Source organism: Perognathus longimembris, chromosome 11 (assembly GCF_023159225.1).
Source record: "Perognathus longimembris pacificus isolate PPM17 chromosome 11, ASM2315922v1, whole genome shotgun sequence".
Taxonomy (NCBI): domain Eukaryota; kingdom Metazoa; phylum Chordata; class Mammalia; order Rodentia; family Heteromyidae; genus Perognathus; species Perognathus longimembris.
In genome coordinates this window covers 41,071,654-41,091,756 of record NC_063171.1, presented here as the reverse complement: position 1 = coordinate 41,091,756, position 20,103 = coordinate 41,071,654, and the positions used below count along the sequence as shown (strand labels likewise).

General features: G+C 43.6%; 2 protein-coding genes and 1 non-coding gene across 40 annotated transcripts in view; all 3 read left to right on the top strand.

Moving 5' to 3' along the window:
- The window catches only part of Ubap2l (ubiquitin associated protein 2 like), a 55,685-nt gene extending 40,000 nt beyond the window's left edge, over positions 1–15,685 (top strand). For 10 of the 38 annotated variants that reach the window (XM_048357853.1, XM_048357855.1, XM_048357857.1 and 7 more), the window contains 13 exons: positions 100–274; positions 602–674; positions 1,515–1,710; positions 1,799–1,887; positions 3,117–3,170; positions 4,933–5,014; positions 6,723–6,940; positions 7,369–7,474; positions 12,351–12,418; positions 13,435–13,632; positions 14,050–14,100; positions 14,920–14,989; positions 15,061–15,543. In XM_048357853.1, coding sequence (XP_048213810.1) covers positions 100–274; positions 602–674; positions 1,515–1,710; positions 1,799–1,887; positions 3,117–3,170; positions 4,933–5,014; positions 6,723–6,940; positions 7,369–7,474; positions 12,351–12,418; positions 13,435–13,632; positions 14,050–14,100; positions 14,920–14,989; positions 15,061–15,278 — 1,598 coding nt within the window. In that variant the 3' untranslated portion in view covers positions 15,279–15,543. The other 28 variants (XM_048357891.1, XM_048357888.1, XM_048357892.1 and 25 more) reach the window with 13 other exon arrangements.
- On the top strand, positions 4,719–4,854 carry LOC125360286. The gene has a single exon (XR_007212687.1). It is a non-coding gene; the product is annotated as a small nucleolar RNA SNORA58 (small nucleolar RNA).
- A 1,203-nt stretch (positions 15,686–16,888) lies between the features above and the next one.
- Hax1 (HCLS1 associated protein X-1) lies at positions 16,889–19,567 on the top strand. Its single transcript, XM_048357894.1, has 7 exons — positions 16,889–17,044; positions 17,568–17,827; positions 17,998–18,185; positions 18,656–18,707; positions 18,853–18,959; positions 19,081–19,171; positions 19,314–19,567. Exons 1-7 carry the CDS (start codon positions 16,986–16,988, stop codon positions 19,397–19,399), a joined length of 843 nt encoding a protein of 280 aa, XP_048213851.1. The 5' UTR covers positions 16,889–16,985; the 3' UTR covers positions 19,400–19,567.
- Positions 19,568–20,103: the final 536 nt, after the last annotated feature.

Below are 20,103 nucleotides of genomic sequence, written 5' to 3'. Positions count from 1 at the left end.
AACAGCTTTCTACTGTGTTAACCTAGGACTTAGGACTGTAATTACTTTTTGTCTATAAAAAATAGTCCATTTCCTCTAATAGTCTTTTTTCATTTTTAGGTGCTACAGGCTCTGCAGTGAAATCTGACTCACCTTCTACTTCTAGTATCCCCCCTCTCAATGAAACGGTATCTGCAGGTTCCTTACTGACCACAACCAATCAGCACTCATCCTCCTTGGGTGGGTTGAGCCACAATGAGGAGATTACAAATACCACCACCACGCAACACAGCAGGTGATTTGGGGTGAGGATAGAGGTTGGGGTTGGTGAGTTTCAGTGACAGAGCTCTCTGGTCCTGTCTTATCCCTTCTACAAAACAGATACCACATTAGCCCTTCTTTTGTGATAAGTGGGTGCCTACACGTTATTTGAAGTAATGGCAAATGAAAACCTACTTTCCCCTTTCGACATCAGCTCTTGTTTTAAGTGCTTAATATAACTTCCTTTTGTTTATTGAATGATCTCATACCTCCTTACTCCTATATTCTGTCTTTATTTTATGTAAGTGCCATGGGTCAGGTACCCATAACACTTCTGTTGATGACAATGTTTTCCTTTTAGTACATTATCTACACAGCAGAATACCTTGTCATCATCAACATCTTCTGGGCGCACTTCAACATCCACTCTTTTGGTAAGTATGAGGTAGTGAAAAACTATGGTTTAACATCCATCCCCAAGAGTCTCAGAGGGAATTGTTGAAATTTTCTTTAAAGTCAGATAGCCTATAATTCTAGCTACTCAGGAGGCTGAGACCTGAGGATTGTGGTTCAAAGCTAGCCCGGGCAGAAAAGTCAAGTGAGACTTTTTTTTGGGGGGCCAGTCTTGGGCCTTGGATTCAGGGCCTGAGCACTGTCCCTGGCTTCTTTTTTTGCTCAAGGCTAGCACTCTGCCACTTGAGCCACAGCGCCACTTCTGGCCATTTTCTGTATATGTGGTGCTGGGGAATTGAACCCAGGGCTTCAGGTATACGAGGCAAGCACTCTTGCCACTAGGCCATATTCCCAGCCCTCAAGTGAGACTCTTTTAACTCCAGTTAACCACCAAAAAAAGCCTGAAGCAATCGTTCAACTGGTAGATTGAGCCAAAAAGCTAAGGGACAGTGACCAGGTCTAGTTCTAGCTCCAGTGCTAACACGCACGCACACACACACACGCACACAGCTGAGGTCAGAGCAGAGCTTTTAGTCAAAGATGTGATTGCAATCAGTCTATTTGTGGAGTTAAGGACCAATTTGAATCAAAGGCATTTGTCTGGGGAAAGATCTGAGGGTAAAGTTTCCTTAGGAGTCTCTTTTTCCTCAACTACATAATATTTTAGTCAGATCGTATACTTTCTTTTTGCCCATGAACTAGTAACTAGTTTTGTAGGACTTACTGATGGAAAGTTTGGGAATGAAGGCTATGATATATTTGTCTTTCCTGACCTTTACTAATTGTTTCCCTCTCTATTCCACTGCTCCTTGTTTTTGAAGCACACAAGTGTGGAAAGTGAGGCGAATCTCCATTCTTCCTCCAGCACTTTCTCTACCACATCCAGCACAGTCTCTGCACCTCCCCCAGTGGTCAGTGTATCCTCCAGTCTCAATAGTGGCAGTAGTCTGGGTCTCAGCTTAGGCAGCAACTCCACCGTCACAGCCTCAACTCGAAGCTCAGTTGCTACAACTTCAGGTAGTCTTTTCTAGGTGGGTGGCAATCCTCTGGGAGGGAAGAGGTTAGTAATTGTGTGGCAATATAAAAATTATTATTTCTCTTTTAGGAAAAGCTCCTCCCAACCTTCCTCCTGGGGTTCCGCCATTGTTGCCTAATCCATATATTATGGCTCCAGGGCTGTTACATGCCTACCCAGTAAGTGAGACAGAAGGGTCTTCATAAGGGGAAGATGGTGTGTCTACTCTTCATAGCTCTGCCTTCAGGCAGAAGACTGTAATTACAGAATAAATGAATACTTGTCACATATAAGCAAACAGGTTTTTAATCTTTGTAGTGTTAGAGAAAAACTAGTTTTCATAGGGAAACTTCATCTGTTGTCTGTTGTGAATCTCCTCTATGTGAAACACAGTTTTTGGACCTCAATTCTCAAAGACTGTTTCTTAGAGAAATATTTTTTATAATTGAATCGATTCCCTAATTTTATGACTCTTGCTGACTCTGACCTTACCAGAATGGAGTTCCCTTACTCAGTTTGGAACTATCCTGAGAATAAATGGCTTTTGCCCTGGTCTGTCTTCTGTTTTATTCAAGTATTTAGTGCCTATTAAGATGTAGGGTAGCTGGGTGCCCATTGATCATGCCTATAATCCTACCTACTTGGGAGGCTAAAATCTGAGGATCATGGTTCAAAGCCATCCTGACCATAGAAGTCTTTGAGACTCCTATCTCCAGTTGACCACCAAAAGCCAGAAGTAAAGCTGTGGCTCAAGTGGTAGAAAAAGCCTTCAGCAAAGCTCAGGGACAATACCCAGGCTCTGAGTTTAAGTCTCAGAACCAGCACAAAAAAAATAAACCTCCCAGAACAATGGAAGGATGGTTATAAAAATTCTACTAAAAGACACATGTTTTTGCCCTTGAAGAAGAAATCTAGGTAAAAATCATACAGATGAAATGTCCATGTAGCACTATTACACGTTTTTTTTAACACTAACACTTAGTGCCTAGAAATTGGAGAAAAGAACAGTAAAATGTGAATCCTTCCAGGAGGAAATAAATTTTAAGCTAGATTTTTTTTTTAATTTTTTAATATTATTTTTATCTTTAATCCAGATTTTGAAGACTGAAGACAAGAGACTACTAGAATAGAAAGTAAAGTTGGCTGTTTATATACTTGTGTCTCCCCTTCTGGTACCCAGAGGCTAGCCTAGTTGAATCAGTTGTATGTAGATCATGAAAGCTTCAAAAACTTTCCACTGATCTTTTAATAAACTTTGTACTTTTTTTTCCATTTAAAAACTAAAGGAAATAATTTGTGTCTTGTTCTAAGAATGAGAATGAATGTTCTATTGAATTATTTTCAATTTCTTTTACTATACCATCATGACCAGTGTATGTTAATATTACTATATGTCTTTATCTTTCAGCCACAGGTATATGGCTATGATGACTTGCAAATGCTTCAGACGAGATTTCCATTGGTGAGTGTGGAATAGAGCCTTGGAAAAAATATTAACATTGGAAGGATTATCTGTCATAGTCAGTTGATGTTACAGACCTACTTAGTTCCTAGTTCTTAGTTCCTAGTTTGTCTTTCTGTTAATACTACTCACATAAATCCCTATATTCTAATATATGTTAAAAAGTGTGTTGTTTTCTTTTTGTGGTGCTGGGATTGAATCAAGTGCATCACATCTGCTAAGTACGTGCTACCACTTTGCATACCCCACAGCTCAAATGGACTAATGACTCTTCACACACTTCCTATTAATGTCAGTTTCTTGTTCTTCTATTTTATCTTTATTTTTGTAATATTGAATTTTGTAATATTGAAACCCAGGACTTTGTGCATAACAGACAAGTATTCTTCTGCTGAGCTATATACTCTTCTCTCCTTTTCCCTTTTTAAAAATAGTGTTTTCTCATGTTACCCAGACTCTTGGGCTCAAATGGATCTTCCTGTATCAGACTCTCTAGTAGCTGAGACTGTAGGCATGTACCATGTCCCTGGCCTTCCTCTCTTCCTTTTCCCTTCCTTCTTCTTCTTCTTTTTTTTTTTCTTTTTTTTTTTTTGCCAGTCCTGGGCCTTGGACTCAGGGCCTGAGCACTGTCCCTGGCTTCCTTTTGCTCAAGGCTAGCACTCTGCCACTTGAGCCACAGCGCCACTTCTGGCCGTTTTCTGTATATGTGGTGCTGGGGAATTGAACCCAGGGCCTCATGTATACGAGGCAAGCACTCTTGCCACTAGGCCATATCCCCAGCCCCTTCTTTTTTTTTTGGCCAGTCCTGGGGCTTGGACGTGGCCTGAGCACTGTCCCTGGCTTCTTTTTTTTTTTCTTTGTCAAGGCTAACACTCCACCACTTGAGCCACAACACTACTTCTGGCTTTTTTTTGTTTGTTAATGTGGTGCTGAGGAATGAACCCAGGGCTTCATGCATGCAAGGCAAGCACTCTACCACCAAGCCACATTCCCAGCCCCTCTTCATTTCTTTTCTCTCTTTTCTCTACGTCCCTCCCCTCCTCCTGCCATTACACACTTCTCTCACTTTCTCCTCTTTGTGTGTGTGTGTGTGTGTGTGTGTGTGTGTGTGTAATTAGTGAGGCTTGAACTCTGGGCTTAGGTGCTGTCCCTGAGATCTTTTGCTTAAGGCTAGTGCTCCACCACTTTGAGCTACAGCAACTACTTACAGTTTTGGGGTGACTAATTAGAGATATGAGTCTCATGGATTTTCCTGCCCAGGCTTGCTTCAAACTATAATCCTCTCAGATCTTAGTCTCCTGAGTAACTAGGATTACAGGTGTGAGCTTCCTCCTTTTCTCTCTCTCTCTTTTTTTTTTCACTTTTGAACTATGCCCCAGTGTTATGGGCCTAATAGAAGGCTTTCTGTATGATTTGTACTTAAAATTGTAGAGTTGGGGGAAAATACCTCTTTTCTCAAAATAATTAAGTTTGGTATAGTCTTAGAGATACCATATGTGGAGGGTTGAAAATATTGTTCCTGATAGATCTTGATATATGTTCTCCAACAGGCATATCCGTAGACCTTGCCTTACTCAGATCATGGTCAGGTAGGGGGGACAGTGTATGCAAGAGTAATTGGAGTTCATGGCATCTCTTATCAGCTTAATCAGTGGCTGGATAAATTGCAGTGCTCCGAACATTCACCTGCTTCTTACTCTGTGGTTCTTATATTGGAAAATGAATGACATTTAATCTCTACTTTTTCATTTCTCTGTTCTAGGACTACTACAGTATCCCATTTCCCACACCCACCACTCCACTGACGGGGAGGGATGGTAGCCTGGCCAGCAACCCTTACTCTGGTAGGACTGGGATAGGGATTAAAAAAGGGAAATGTATTGGGAATGGAGACAGAAATCTAATTAGCAGTGAGAAGGGACCCACTCAGTTCCTTCCATAATTAAAGATCTTCAGCAGACTTGTAGTAGAAGAGATGTGGCAAGTGGGGGTTTTAGATTCATCATCCTACTAAAGATGTGCAGGTGGCAGGTGTGTGTGTGTGTGTTTTAGTACTGGAGATTGAACCCATGGCCTCATACATGCTAAGCTTAGGCCCTGCCTAGTCCCTCCATATGATACCTTAACTTGGTTTGCTCATCTGTTCTCTAGCTTTTTCTAGAAGGTTCAGTGGTTTAATCCGCCTGTGTTCTGTGCTCACAGGTAATCTCATTTTATTATTAGGCCTTGAGCCCTTTTCTTTTTTTTTTGCCAGTCCTGGGGACTGGACTCTGGGCCTGAGCACTGTCCCTGGCTTCTTTTTGCTCAAGGCTAGCACTCTACCACTTGAGCCACAGTGCCACTTCTGGCTTTTTCTGTTCATGTGGTGCTGAGGAATTGAACCCAGGGCTTCATGCTTGCAAGACAAGCACTCTACCACTAAGCCATATTCCCAGCCTGAGCCTTCTTTTTTTTTCCCCTGCCTGTAGTTATCTTGACTTTTTATTTTCTGTGGTCTGTCATTGCCCTTAAAGTTGAGCCTGATGATGTTATGATGGGAAGAAAGGGGATGGAGATGAGAGAAAATAAGCTGGCAGATAAATCATGTAAGAACTTTGTTCTAGGAACCTCCCTCTGCTGTAACATTGTAGTTATTCAGCATTAGTTTTTGTTGTTGTTGCTTTTGTCGGTAGTGGGGCTTGTACTCTGGTTAAACCACAGCACCACTTCCTGCTTTCTGGTAGTTAAGAGATGAGTGTATCATGGGCTTTCCTGCCTGCCCGGGCTCCGGTTTTGAACCATGATCCTCAGATCTCAGCCTCCTTCGTAGCAAGGATTACAGGTATGAGCCATTGGCACCCTGCCATTTGTTTTTTGTTTTGGTGTGCTAGGAATGGAATCTAGGGCCTAGTGCTATACCACTTGACTATGTCCCCATCCCTTAACAGTAATCTTGACTGCTGCTATGTTAAATATGTACTGAACAGTAGTACCAAATGGAGCTACAAAAAAATGTAGTTTGAGGGGCTGGGAATATGGCCTAGTGGTAGAGTGTTTGCCTTGCATGCAAGAAGCCTTGGGTTCAATTCCTCAGCACCACATAAACAGAAAAAGCCAGAAGTGGTGCTGTGGCTCAAAAGGTAGAGTGTTAGCCTTGAGCAAAAAGAAGCCAGGGACAGTGCTCAGGCCCTGAGTTCAAGCCCCCCAGGACAGGCAAAAAAAATGTAGTTCAAGAAATTGAACTTAAGGGCTGGAGATATAGCCTAGTGGCAAGAGCGCTTGACTCGTATACATGAAGCCCTGGGTTCGATTCCCCAGCACCACATATACAGAAAATGGCCAGAAGTGGTGCTGTGACTCAAGTGGCAGAGTGCTAGCCTTGAGCGGGAAGAAACCAGGGACAGTGCTCAGGCCCTGAGTCCAAGGCCCAGGACTGGCAAAAGAAAGAAAGAAAGAAAGAAATTGAACTTAAGTATTTGAATATGTTCTCCTAGAATGACGTGAGATGAAAACAGTATTTCTGCCTTGGTATTGTTGGGGGGGGGGGAGTACAGTGAGCCTTTCTTGTCACAGGTGACCTCACCAAGTTTGGCCGTGGGGATGCCTCCTCCCCAGCTCCAGCTACAACCTTGGCCCAACCCCAACAAAACCAGACGCAGACTCACCACACCACGCAGCAGACATTCCTGAATCCGGCGCTGCCTCCTGGCTACAGTTATACCAGCCTGCCATACTATACAGGGGTCCCGGGCCTCCCCAGCACCTTCCAGTATGGGCCTGCTGTGTTCCCTGTGAGTACCTAGTTTGTGTTTCCTTGTAGTGAAGGATCTCAACACTGAACACTATTCCTAGCTGCTTTTCAAGGCTAGGTGACTCTTTGGTATGGTAATTAATGAGAAGGAACAGTTGGCACCTTTGGTTTGTTTCTGGCCTGGGAAAGGGGAGTAGAACTTGAAATTACTCTTAGGATTAAAGAGGGTAAATATACTATTAGACAGCTTTGTTTTCCTCAGATTCATTCATTCCTCGGTTAACATTGCCTCTCCTTTTCTCAAACTACTTCTTGACTTCAGAGGTAGATTCTAGAAATAGTGATAAGCCTATTTGACTGTTCAAACTGTAGCCAACCTATATCATAATGCCCAGTCCCTAGAATTAGGACGGGTGGGACAGGCAGTGTGTGCCATTTCATTGCAGTTCTGACCTTTTTGTTCATCAGGTGGCTCCTACCTCTTCTAAGCAGCATGGTGTGAATGTCAGTGTGAATGCATCGGCCACCCCTTTCCAACAGCCAAGTGGATATGGGTCTCATGGATACAACACTGGTAAGCCCCCCATGACCCTGGCTTAGTTACTGGGATAGACTTCATGCCCTTTAAAAATGGGATTGGCGAGTGTGTGCTGCTCTCTACATAATGATTGTTAATGCTTGGCTGACTTGGGTTTCTGGGAGCAACACCAACAGAAGAACTTGATACTGAGATGTGAATGAGGGGAATGCTCAAGGGTATGTGTTGGCTATTAAAATACTTGGACTGACTTCAGTTTTGGACCCCCAAATTTTGCTTAGATGTCAGTGGAGGCAAGTATTAACACGTATGATACTGATAATACTAGAATACTAAAGAGATGAGCTTAATGTCTTCTTAGCTAATGGGCTTTGATAAACTTTGGCTTACGTTTTATTGTAATACTTTTTTTAAAATGACTCTTGTTTTTATTCCCTAGCTAGAAAAACCTAAGATACGGACAGAAAAGAGTAGGCATGACTACTCCGTAGAGAGAGAATTGGACTGGGAGAATTGGATCCTTAGATTCCTTCATTTGTATGCTGGTCTTGCAATACCCATTTGCACATCTAATAGGAAGGGAAATGTAGAAATCCTCTGCATATGTACAGTAAAGATACATAGTCTTTACCTTATTTGCATACCTGCCAACTGTACTTCACTTTAAGAGGGTAGAAGTAAGTATAGGAGTTTGGGCATACAACAATTCCATCTACTTTATTTTTTAGTGACTTTTAGGTGAATATTGGGGGGCAGATTGCTGCTATTACTAGAGGTTGAGTTGAGAATTATCCTTAAAAGCTCTTAACTTAGTTTCATGGCAATTTGGAAGAAGCAATATTTATGTTCTTCACCTTTATGTGAGCTCTAGCTAGGTATTAAAAACCTTACCCTAGGTTTTCAATAATTAGAAATTGTTTAAGCTGATAGGTCCAGATATTAATAGCCAGGTAAAGCTTTGAATTGTGTTATATGACTTAGGGTCATGCTTTTAATTTTGAAAACCTTTGGAAGTCCCATTAAAATTTAATACCTAGATTCTTTATGGCCATTTCTCTCACTGAGCACATCTTTCCCTAATCCTGGGTTTCGGGAAAAGAGTCGCATATAAACTTGTGTGGCCCTGTTCCAAAGAATGTTAGACTTAATCTTTTAGCTGGTCCAGGTAAAAAGGAGATAGTAGTTGACAATAGGAGAGTTGGAATGTCCAATTCAGGAAATCCTAGCTTCTTATCTCCCTTAACATTTCAGAAAATTGTTATAATAAGTTTTTGAGGGAACCCCTCTCCCCCGCCCCCCGCCCCAGTTCCCAACCCCACAGAGGGCTCTTATTCTATTATTCATCAACCTCTAAATTTATATATTTTTGTGTATTTGATTCCTTTTAGGAAGAAAATATCCACCCCCTTACAAGCATTTCTGGACGGCTGAGAGCTAATTTGGCCCAAGGCTGGGGGCTGTGTTTTGTGTGTGTGTATAAATTTGCACTGAAGTCTTGTTTCAGAAACCAAACCACTGAGGAGAGCCTGCTGAGCTGAGGCCATGGCCTGCGTGGCTTGGGGAAAATGAGTTGGTGGATACCTTCTGGGCTTTTGAACTTGCCTCTCCCCCATTTCCCTCTTCCCTCATGTGTCTGACCCTGTCTTACCCATTTTGAGTTCAAGCGGTGCAACACCTCCGAAGCATCAATGCACACACCTGCTGTTGCTTTTGATTTCTGGAAGGCATGTAGTTCCAACTTGTAACAAAAACATTTGTAGTCTTCAATAAACTGTGGTATTTCTTTAGCTAACTCTGGCGTTCTTTCCGTGAATGTCTTTCTGGACACTAGGAACCAATGTTGTGCTGTGGATGAAGGGTGGAGGGTGGTTTTTTTTTTCTATCAAACCCTAGCATGCCAAAGAACTGTTAGTGTTTCAGTGCAGTGGTTTTTAAGGTGGGGGCGGGGTAGCCTCAGTTTCCAGCCTGTTGATTGGCTGGTAAAGAAAGCTATTTGTAAACAAACCCAACTCCTCCTGCTTAAATGTCTTCAGTTTTCCATTTAGATCTTCCCTTTGCCTGTGACAAGTGCAGAGGAGAAGGGACAAAAAAGTTTAAAATAGAGTGTCATGTCATGGTGAAAGGCAGAGATGGTGTTCAAAACTGTTAGGAACTATCTTCCAAGGCTTCATTTCTACATCTGGTTCCCAAAGACAGACTGGCTAGTTGAGATCTGGTAAGATCATAAGTAATCACCAGTTGATGACTCAGGCTTTGGAACATTGTTAGCCTGGAATATTGTTCTTAGTACTTTGATGCCTTTTCAGAGATTCTGCTTTATTAGTTGTTTTGTACTTGTGTGTGTAGTAAGGATGTGTGGGAAGTGTTTAGGCAGACATCTGGACTGGAAATTCTGGTCCCTACTCCGTCCACTCACTAGTACATAAGCAGTCTGTTATTTGTAGTATTAACTTGAGCAACAAAACCATCACTATCAATTAACTGGAAATCAAAGTACTCAAATTTCCTAGTCATTATTTGTCCACAACCCTCTGGAATAATTTCATCCTGTTAAGTGTGACCAGCTTTCCTGTAGACTACTGTACTAGAAGAAGATGGGGGTCTTAAGTCTTTCAATCACTCACATTGTATTGGAATGATTATCCCTGTTTGAGGGTGGGAATAGGCATGGCATGTTGATGTTGGAAGAAAAGCAAGAGAACTCTATAATCTGTGGGTCTTTGTAATAATTGGTGAAAAGTGGAGAAACAAATACTTTTAGGTTCTCCTAATGTTTATGTTGAGATTATCATAGTTACTGTACTTTTTTCCTGCTTTATGCTCTCTTCAATCCTATATTCAACTTAAGTCTTGAGGACTAGAAGCTGGTATTTAGCTAGCTAAGAATATGACAGAGTAGGGGCATATTAGAATCTAATTTTCCCTTCCACCCAGCTTGAGGATCCAGTTCTTTTCTGCCTGGACAAACTAGTATCAGCTTTGCAGAGGGCACCCAAATAATAGATCCCTGTATAGATCAAATATATATAGATCATTGTCTTTGGGTTTGTCTTTAAATAAATATCCCATTTGTATCTTGTTATTCCACCTTTGATTTTAACCCTTCCACACAAACCTCATTAGCTTTAGCCTTTTTAATAACTGAACATCCATGTTTTGCCAGATAGATGGTCATCTGGGAAAGGAAAAAGGGGGAAGGGGAGAAAAAATACTCTATACCTCCATATGGGTTTTACTTAAGTGCATTTAAAGTATACTGTTACTTTAGAGTTGAGAAGTCTTGTCTCTGATTTCTGTAGTTTTGTTTCTTTTGAGATAGTATCTCACTATGTAGCCCAGGCTAGTCTGCCTCCCCAAGTGCTGGGATTACAGGAGTGCAACTCCATATCTAGCTTGTAGTTCTGTTCTTTTTCCTAGTTTGTTTCTCTTTCAAATTCCTTTTTGGGGGGAGAGGTACTGGAGATCAAACTCACTGCCTTCCACTTATTAGGCAAGTGTTCTACCACTAATCTAAACCTCCATACCCCACCCTCCCCCCTAAAATGTCACTTTTATTGGGAAGATTCTAATGTGATTATTCCAGGTGGACATAACTTTTGAAGGACTGCTGTTGAATTGAGGTGAATGGAGGACTCCTTACTTGGAATTGGGGCACTAGTACCAGCGCTTCTAAACACTTATACATCAAGGTGTTGCTAACGTTAGAAGAGTGTACCTCTGGAGGGTAGGATCTAAGGCCATAAGCAGAAATGTGGCTTTTTTAGTTTCATTTTCTCTTAATGAGAACTAATGTATCTTTTTAAAAATATGCTTTAAACTTTTAGTTCAACACTATTTCTCAAATCTCTAATAAAGTTTCTCTAGTGAGGTGTTAAATTATCCCATAGCTTTTTGAAAACTCTGTGGCCCCATTGCTCCATTTCTCAAGAGGAAGAGTATAGAGTATAGTCTATAATATTTTAGTTTGAGGAGAATAAATTAAAATAAGGGGTTTACTACTCTGCTTGCCTTAAAACTATTGGTAGGAGAAATTTTTAACAGGAAATGTGAGCTGGGTATGGATTTGAGCTTTCATTCCATGGAGAAGCTAAAATTGTAACTGAAATGACTTTTGTGTGTGTGTGTTCCACATGGGCTATAACTGGAAATTCATTTTTGTGTTAGCCTTTAAACCATAAGGACATAGCTTATGAGATCCATCACTAAGTGAGCTAAGGTTCTCTGAGAGTAAGAATGGTCTTGAGCACTGAGTTGGACTGTTCTGTCCCTTAACCTTTTACTGTGAAGGTGTGGATTTTGAGCCCCAAAGTATCTCTTCAGAATAAAAGACCAGTATATCCTAGTTTTCAAGGGCAAGACTGATTACAGTTTATTTGAAATGGGCATTCAATTTGGCTTTGAAGCGATTCAAAATCAGTACGTACTAATAAGCTTTAAAAAGTATATATTGGCTAGGAGTTTGGCCTAGTGGTAGAGTGCTTGCCTAACATGCACGAAGCCCTGGGTTCAATTCCTTGTTACCACATACACAGAAAAAGCCAGAAGTGGTGCTGTGGCTCAAGTGGTAGAGTGCTAGCCTTGTGCAAAAAGAGCTCAAGGACAGTGCCCAGGCCCTAAATTCAAGCCCCAGGACTGCCCCCTCCCACCCTCCCAAGAAAGGTATATATCATCTTGCTCTCCTCAAAAAATAAAAAAAGCTCACTTCATTTGTGCATATACTCCAAAAGAAAAGGCAAAAGACCATGGAGCCTTTATGTCGTGAATTCTTATATCTCAGAATTGGCTTGAGGGTGGAAAATCAGACTGAAATTCTCTTGCAGTGCTGTCTCAACAAAGGCTGTAGACATCAATTTATCTTGGGAGTAGGGGCCAGGCAGCTAGCTGAGCTAATCCTGTCTTTTTCCTCCCTTAGGTGTATCAGTCACCTCCAGTAACACAGGCGTGCCAGATATCTCGGGTTCTGTGTACTCCAAAACCCAGGTAGGTGCCTGGCTTGGATGGAAGTGAAATAAAGAAAGACTTAGAGGCAGTGCAGTTGTAGTTGTAGAAAAACAGTAGGCATGAATTGTTGGAGAAGTGTTAGAAACCTGTCTTCCTTTTCTAAATGAATCATGTATAGACTAGCTTCTCCCCAAACTTTCCAAGAGGACAAATATGGAAAATGAAAGGAAACTAGTTCGTTCTATTCTTTTTGAGTAGATTCATGACAAAGAGCTGGTGATGGGAAAAGAAACAACCTAGGTGAGGCATTGTTACTGAGTTATATACACATTTGTGTTTTGCTATGTTTATTTCCCAATTATAAGTTTGTTGTGAAGTATTAGGGATTTAGATGGAGTTCATAGGCAAGACCCTGTTTGTCTTTTGCTTTTTCATGTTTTTCAGGTAGGTTGGTTCTCAATGCTTTTCCTAGGCAGACCTTTAACCATAGTCCTCCTTTCACTTTCATTTCCCAAGCAGCTGGGATTACAAGTGTGTACCACCACCCTGTGTGGGGTGTTTTTTTTTGGGGGGGGGGGGGGCTGAGTCCTATGTTTTACCTGGGCTGGCATTCTTAATCTGAGCCTACCTCCCCTGTAGCTGGGATTATAGGCCTGAGCCACCATGTTAAGCCCTATTCATTTCCTTTGAACTATCTAAGGGGTTGTAATTTCTACCCAACTACTGGGGTAGGGATGCTTGAGTTGGCAAATTTCTATATGTTCATCTATAGCATTAGATTTTAAGAAATGCTTTCATGTTCATCCTCCTATTTGATCCTTAATAATTGAAAGGTCATTAGTGTCCATATTTTAGTGAGGAAACTAAGGCTTGAGATACCGTAATTTGCCTAGGATCATGACGGTATTAGAGCACAGAGGTAGAACTGAGGATTTGAATTCTAACTTCAAGTGCACTGTTCCTCCTGACCATTCTGCTTTCCTGGGGATAAGGATGCTTGGGTTCGAAATACCCAGAGTTCCTTTGTTAATCCCTTTTACTCTTTTCTTGAATAGCAGTCCTTTGAGAAACAAGGATTTCATTCCGGTACTCCTGCTGCCTCCTTCAATTTGCCTTCAGCCCTAGGAAGTGGAGGGCCCATCAATCCGGCCACAGCTGCTGCCTACCCACCTGCCCCCTTTATGCACATTCTGACCCCCCATCAGCAGCCGCATTCCCAGATCCTTCATCACCACCTGCAGCAGGATGGCCAGGTAACAGCCCTCCCCCCTCTCTCCTTTCCCTTCCTCTTCCTTCCTATCCCTTAAAGCTACCTCCCCTTTCCTTTTCTTACCCTTCCTTACCACCACCTTCACCCAATCTTTCCCAGTGCCAGCCAGGGGCACACAGCACATACAGACACAAGCACACATAACATGAGCAGCCAGCAAGGGAAATGTCAGGGAATGGGCCAGATGAAAACTTTTTTTTTGCTCAGTTCCTTTGATACCTTTCTCCTCCACCTCCTCCCATGGCACAATTGTCCTCATCCCATCAGACCTGGGTCACACCTTCCCTTTTACCTCTCCCAGCCTTCCCCTTCCCTGACATTGTAGCTTTCCCTTCTAATGGTGGAGTTCTATTGTCAAAGTTTGTCCCTTTATTTTCCATATATCCTGGTTCTGCCTCAGCTACCATATTTGCAGATGATTCTCTGTTGCCAGCGCCAGCAGGAGGAGCAGGTAATGAAACTGAATGATATGCTTGAACCCACTCCTTTTTAGTCCCCATTTCACCTCCACAGCCTCAGAAAACTCGAAGAGAAAAGATTTAGGTGGTCACAAAACAGGATACACGAACACAAACACTTTGCTGAGCTCTCTGGCCTCCCCATCCTCTTTCTTCCTCCCCTCCTCAACACCCTCTTTATCTTTCCCCTTCCTCAGCTCTGGAAAACACTGGGTTACCAGAAAAAGATTCTTGGGGCAGCCTATGGAGCTTGAAGCATCAGTCTCTTCTCTTTTGCTTTGCCTGAATTGGGCTCACAGATGTGTGGTGGTGGGCAGATCTGCGGGGTGGTGCAAGAGACTGCTCAAGAGCTCCATCACTGGTGGCTGGCTGGAGAGCTAGAATAAGGTCTTCCCCCTTATCCCCCAAAGATGGCTTTCTAAATTGAGGCATTCATGGAGATCAATGAAAATCACCTTGTGATCACTCACCTCCAAGAGGCCATAATTCTCACAGTTGTGGGGTTTTTTTTTTTGTTTTTTGTTTTGTTTTGTTTTGTGAGGGTGTGGGGTGGGGAAAGATAGAATGCAAAAATATCTTAACCTCTTTTCATTTCCCTCCTGTTTAAATATTAACTATGTCCTTACTTGTTAGAGAGGAGCTCTACTAGCTATCAATTTTCTATGGTTCAAAAGTTAATTTCATGTAGATCTGAATGACGTAAGGGGAATGAGAAAGCAAGACAGTTTGCACATCTCCACCTAAAGATGTTACAGATTGGTCCCACTAACTAGACACCTTTTTCCTCCCCATCATCCTCCCATTCCCTGCAGACGGGCAGCGGGCAACGTAGCCAGACCAGCTCCATCCCGCAGAAGCCCCAGACCAACAAGTCTGCCTACAACAGCTACAGCTGGGGGGCCAACTGAGGCCCTGGCCCTCTCCTCCCGCTCCCATCTTCTGAGAGGGCTTCTCAGCCTGGAAACTATGGAAACAGCATCAAAGAGAGAAAGCAATGTGGGGGGATTCTGCAGCCTCCCACCCAGCGGTCCACCCCACGCCTCTGCTTCATGTCTGTCCCATTCCCATACCATCCCCACCCTGTTGTATGTATTATAGGATTTGTATTTTCTCTCTTTTTTTTCCTTCCTTTTCCTCTTCCTACTCTCTCCCCTTGCATTCAAGATTATGAAACTTTGCTATGGGCCCTGACCCTCCTTTACTTCCTGTTCACCCTGGTGGTGTATGGGTGAGGTGGGGAGGGGGACCCCGAAATATATATCAGCCCAACAGCCCTAAGTCTCCTCCTTTATTATTAGGAAAACAAAACAACAAAAAATGGCGTCATGAATATGAACAGCATTGTCAGATGAATTAGTTGAAGTGTTTTTTTTTTGTACTGTGTCTTCAAATTTAATGGATTAATGTGTCTTGTATATATAAAACAAAAACCTCTACCTTCAGCCTCTGCCCATTCTTGCTCCGTCTAGGATATCCTCAGTCTCGTCGATGACCAGCTTGGTGAATAAGTATTACCGTACGAACTGGGCCTCTAGCAGGCCCCGAAGGCAGTGGAATAAAATGAAATCTTTGCCCTTTCAGAACTCTGACCTTAATGTGCTAGTGAAGGGATTCCTTTTCACCCCTAAGAATTTCACAACCTGTGCAACTGGAAAGAATCACCACAAATCTTCACTGCCTCCAGAAACTGCCACAACTACAGCAAGTTAAGGCCATAAAGGGGAAAGGGATAGAAATTGGATGGGAAGGCGGGGAGGATTGGGGAAATGTTGAGATCATTTCAAAGAAATGCCTTTATGGAGTTGAAATACAAACGTATGGCTTTGATGGTTCCAGACAAATAAAACTAAAAAGAACCTGAGGGCAACATTTGCAGTTGGCTGGCAAAACTATAAACTTTGGGGTCCTTACTGACACTAGTATACAGTCAATATTTGCTTCTTGAGTACTTTTCTGTTGCTTAAGTATACCTAATCCCATGCAAAGGCATTAGAGTCTATAAAGACATGGGTTAGGGATGGGGTGCAATGAGATGAGATGTTTTGAAAATCGGTGTTAAAGGGGGATTTGATATTTTTGGTCAGCCCAGGGTTTGAACCTTGGGCTTGCTAGACGGGCACCTTAACCACATGAGCCACATCCTCGCTTCTAAGTTATTTTAAGAGTGGAATCCCACCATATTACCTTAGGCTGTCTCCAACTTCTTGCTTCAAGAGACCCTCCTTTCCCAGTAGTTGATTATAAACATGCCCAGCACACTGCTGAAAGGTGGAGGGAGATCTTACAGCCTCACGTTCTTTGTTCCTTTCTAGAACCGTTGAGTAACTGAGTAACTTTCCCTGCTTGACTAGTCTTTATCATGCTGGTTAAAGAGCCTGTTTGGAAAAAATTAAAGAATCCTTTATGGTCACGACTCCGTAGTAGCTGACAATTCATGCGTCCCCTCGTCTTCAGAATTTGTATTTGGAGAGGCTTTAGTAAGACTCAGCCCTAATCTAACACGTTAGTTTGGAAACACCTACAAACAAGAGGGAGGCGGCCAGTATGTAGAAGGGAGGGTCTCAAACAGGACCGTGGGTACGGTGAGGGTCGCCCTCTAGTGAAATCGTCTGGACTCCACTCGAAGCGCCGGTCCTGCAGGTAGGAGAGAGTCCGACCATTGCCGGTGCTGGAGATCGGAGGGCGGGGTGACCTGCCAAGCTTTTCCAAATCGGCCAGTCCCGCCTCCCTCGCTGGCGGCTGCTTTACGACAGTGCCGTGCCACACGCTTGCTTTGCGACGGTGCTGGCTGACGCCGCACTCCATTCCCCATGGCGTAGCTCGGCCGTGCTTGCGAGCGAATGGGCTGCGGGAGCGTCTCGGGGGTCTGGGTCCCGCCATGGGAATGAGCCTCTTCGACCTCTTCCGGGGATTTTTCGGCTTTTCTGGACTGCGGAGGTGAGAGTTCGTTTGGGGCTGGAAAGGGGAAGGGTGTTTCTGGAGCAAGCTTGGGCCCATCGTCGTGTTTTTTGGGGGGAAAACTTCCTCTGCCTCCACTCCCGCGGAGAGGACGAGAAAGTCTCCACATTGAGTCGTCACCACGCAACAGTAACCATGGCGGCCATTACAAGGAGAAACGGCGCCTTAAACCTGTTTCTCCAACCTTGGGTGATGCCACCGGGGCCTGGGTGGGGAAGTTAATGGGGATCTGACTGAGGAAGAGGACCAGGAGCCGGTGAGCAGGCCTTCGGGAAGTATGGAAGGGGCTGGGGGATCCACCCTTCGGAGTTGGGAGGTTAGGACCGATGTGCGGGAAAAGGAAAGCCCAGGAATGATCTTTCAGCAGTTAGGCTTTGATTTGACGGCTGTTCCTCCAACATTCACTCCAGCTTCCCAGACTCCTGCTCTAGTCCCATTTTGTGTTGATTCTGTGCCCTAAGTGGGGCTGAAATCTTGGTGTCTTACCTGCCTCTACCCTCAGCCGCAGGGATCCCTTTTTTGGAGGGATGACTCGAGATGAAGATGAGGATGATGAGGACGAGGAAGAAGGAGCCACATGGCGTCCTGGGAGCTCGAGTTTTGGTGATTCTCAGCCCCCAGAGGAATTTGAATTTGGCTTCAGCTTCAGCCCAAGAGGAGGCTTACGCTTCCATGATAACTTCGGATTTGATGAACTCGTTCGCGATTTCAATAGCATCTTCAGCGAGATGGGAACCGGGACCTTTCCTTCCCACCCTCCTGGTGTGTGGATTTCCTGAGGGAGAACCCATGGTTTGCTAATGGGTTGGTGGGTGAAGAGTTTGCACAGGGAGTAGTTTAGGGGATGGAAAGTGCGACAAGACTGACGATTTCGAGATTTAAAGGGCCCACGTCCTTTCCCACCCCAGCATCCATATGCCGCCTTTTTGCAGAACTTCCAGGTCCTGAATCAGAGACACCTGGTGAAAGACTGCGGGAGGGGCAGACGCTTCGGGACTCAATGCTTAAATACCCAGATAGTCATCAGCCCAAGACCTTTGGGGGGGTCTTGGAGAGTGATACAAGAACTGAAACCCCCCAACCAGCACCAGACTGGGGGTCCCCAAGACCTTTTCATAGGGTGAGTACTCACATCTGGGCATGAAATAGGAGACCACTAATAAAGAATAGCTAGAATCGATTCTAGCCTCTCCACTTAGTGTGTTTACCGTTTTCTTTTTTGAATTGTGCTTTGGTGATAGAATAGAACTCAAGTCCTCATGCATTTCTAGGCCAGGTTTTATCACTGCCCTATACTTTCAAACCCCAGTTTTCTGAAGTAAGCTGCTTTGGAGGAAAGTAGGAGTTCTCCTTCCCGTGGAGATGATTCTTAGATATAAAGCAGGATTGCTGGGGGGAGGACGGACAAGTTTCAGGGAAGCTTCTTGGTAGAGGAGTATGTGGAACAGCCAGGAAGGAAGAATGAATTGGTAATAAGGCTATCCTAAATGGAGTTATTTCTCCTGGGGAAAGAGGGTTCTGGAACTTGGAAGTAGTTTGGGGTATGTGACCCTTAAGGTTTAAGACTGGAACGTGTCTTTTCATCTACAGTTTGATGATATATGGCCTGTGACTCCCCATCCTAGAGCCAGAGAGGACAAGGGTGAGTCTAGAAGGGGAGGGGCACTAACTATCCCTTTTATTGTCCTCAAGGTCTGTCTGTTCTTCCTGAAGTTCCTTCCTGCTGTATTTGTCCATTTTATTCCCCTATGACATTGTCTTCTGATTCATCACCTCTGTCTTTCCAGATCTTGATTCCCAGGTCTCCCAGGAGGGTCTTGGCCCCGTTCTACAGCCTCAGCCCAAGTCCTACTTCAAGAGTATCTCTGTAACCAAGATCACAAAACCAGATGGGGTGAGTTGGGAGAAAGGAATAGAGCAAAGTGGCTAAGGAATGTCCTGGAAAGAGGGACCTGTGTAAAGAAACTCTTAACATATTTCTTAAGTTATATTAAGATGCTGGGGGCTTCTTCTAGAAAGTGGAGGAGCACCGGACTATAGTGGACAGTGAGGGCCGGAGGGAGACCACAGTAACTCACCAAGAAGCAGATGGCAGTCTTAGAGTTGGTAAGACTGAATCAAAGAGGTTCTTCTCTTAACTCTATGGGGGGGGCGGGGAACCAACCCTCTTAGCCTTTACTAGTATTTCTCTGTTTACCTCTTCCCAGTTATCATTTAGTCTGTCTCTTTGTATGACTTTCTTCCTTAGATCCAGAGTCACCAAGACCTCCAGCCTTGGATGATGCCTTTTCCATCCTGGATTTATTTCTAGGACGTTGGTTCCGGCCCCGTTAGCTTTGTTAACCTTCAGAAGCCTTCAGATCCTTTTCACTGCCCACTGTCAATAAGCTTAGCTGTTTCAGTCACCTTAAAGACCTAAGTGTGTACAACAGTAGGTTGGGGGTATGTCAGTCTGTCATTCACCCAAACTGACCAATAAATAAAACCTTTATTTATGCTAAAGGTCTTGGTTTTGTCCAGGCTGTTTCACTTTCTAGAACCATTCAGGGTTTCCCATATCTCCTTATGTGTTTGTTAATGTATTACCAAAACCTAACTTAGTAAAAAAGTGAGGTACTAATAGGAAATGATAGAATTAACTCCAGTAATGTTTATTGAAAGATACATCAAATTAAAAACAACCCCACACACACACACAAAAAGAGAGATAATGAGCTTGGTTCCAAGCCTGTAATCCTAACTCAGATATAAAGATCCTGATTTAAGAGGCAAGGCACAGTGTCTTGCCTGTAATCCTAGCTACTCCAGGAGGCTGAGATCTGAGGATCAAGGTTCAAAGCCAGCCGAAGCAAGAAAAGCCCATGAGACTCTTATCTCCAGTTAATCACCAGAAAACCAGAAGTTCTGTGGCTCAAGTAGTGGAGTGCTAGCCTTGAGCTGAAGAGCTCTGGGACAGTGCCCAGGCCCAGGATTCAAGTCCCACAAGTCTGTGAGAGACTCATATCCAATTAACCAACAAAAAGCTGAAGTGGAACTGG

What these genes read in the sequence shown, in the direction of transcription:
- Hax1 (XM_048357894.1), top strand. Translation starts at nt 16,986, where the DNA reads ATGGGAATGAGCCTCTTCGACCTCTTCCGGGGATTTTTCGGCTTTTCT. An exon ending in GGCTTTTCTGGACTGCGGAG is followed by an intron (nt 17,045 to 17,567) that starts GTGAGAGTTCGT and finishes CTCTACCCTCAG; the next exon opens with CCGCAGGGATCCCTTTTTTG. An exon ending in TAGAGCCAGAGAGGACAAGG is followed by an intron (nt 18,708 to 18,852) that starts GTGAGTCTAGAA and finishes CTGTCTTTCCAG; the next exon opens with ATCTTGATTCCCAGGTCTCC.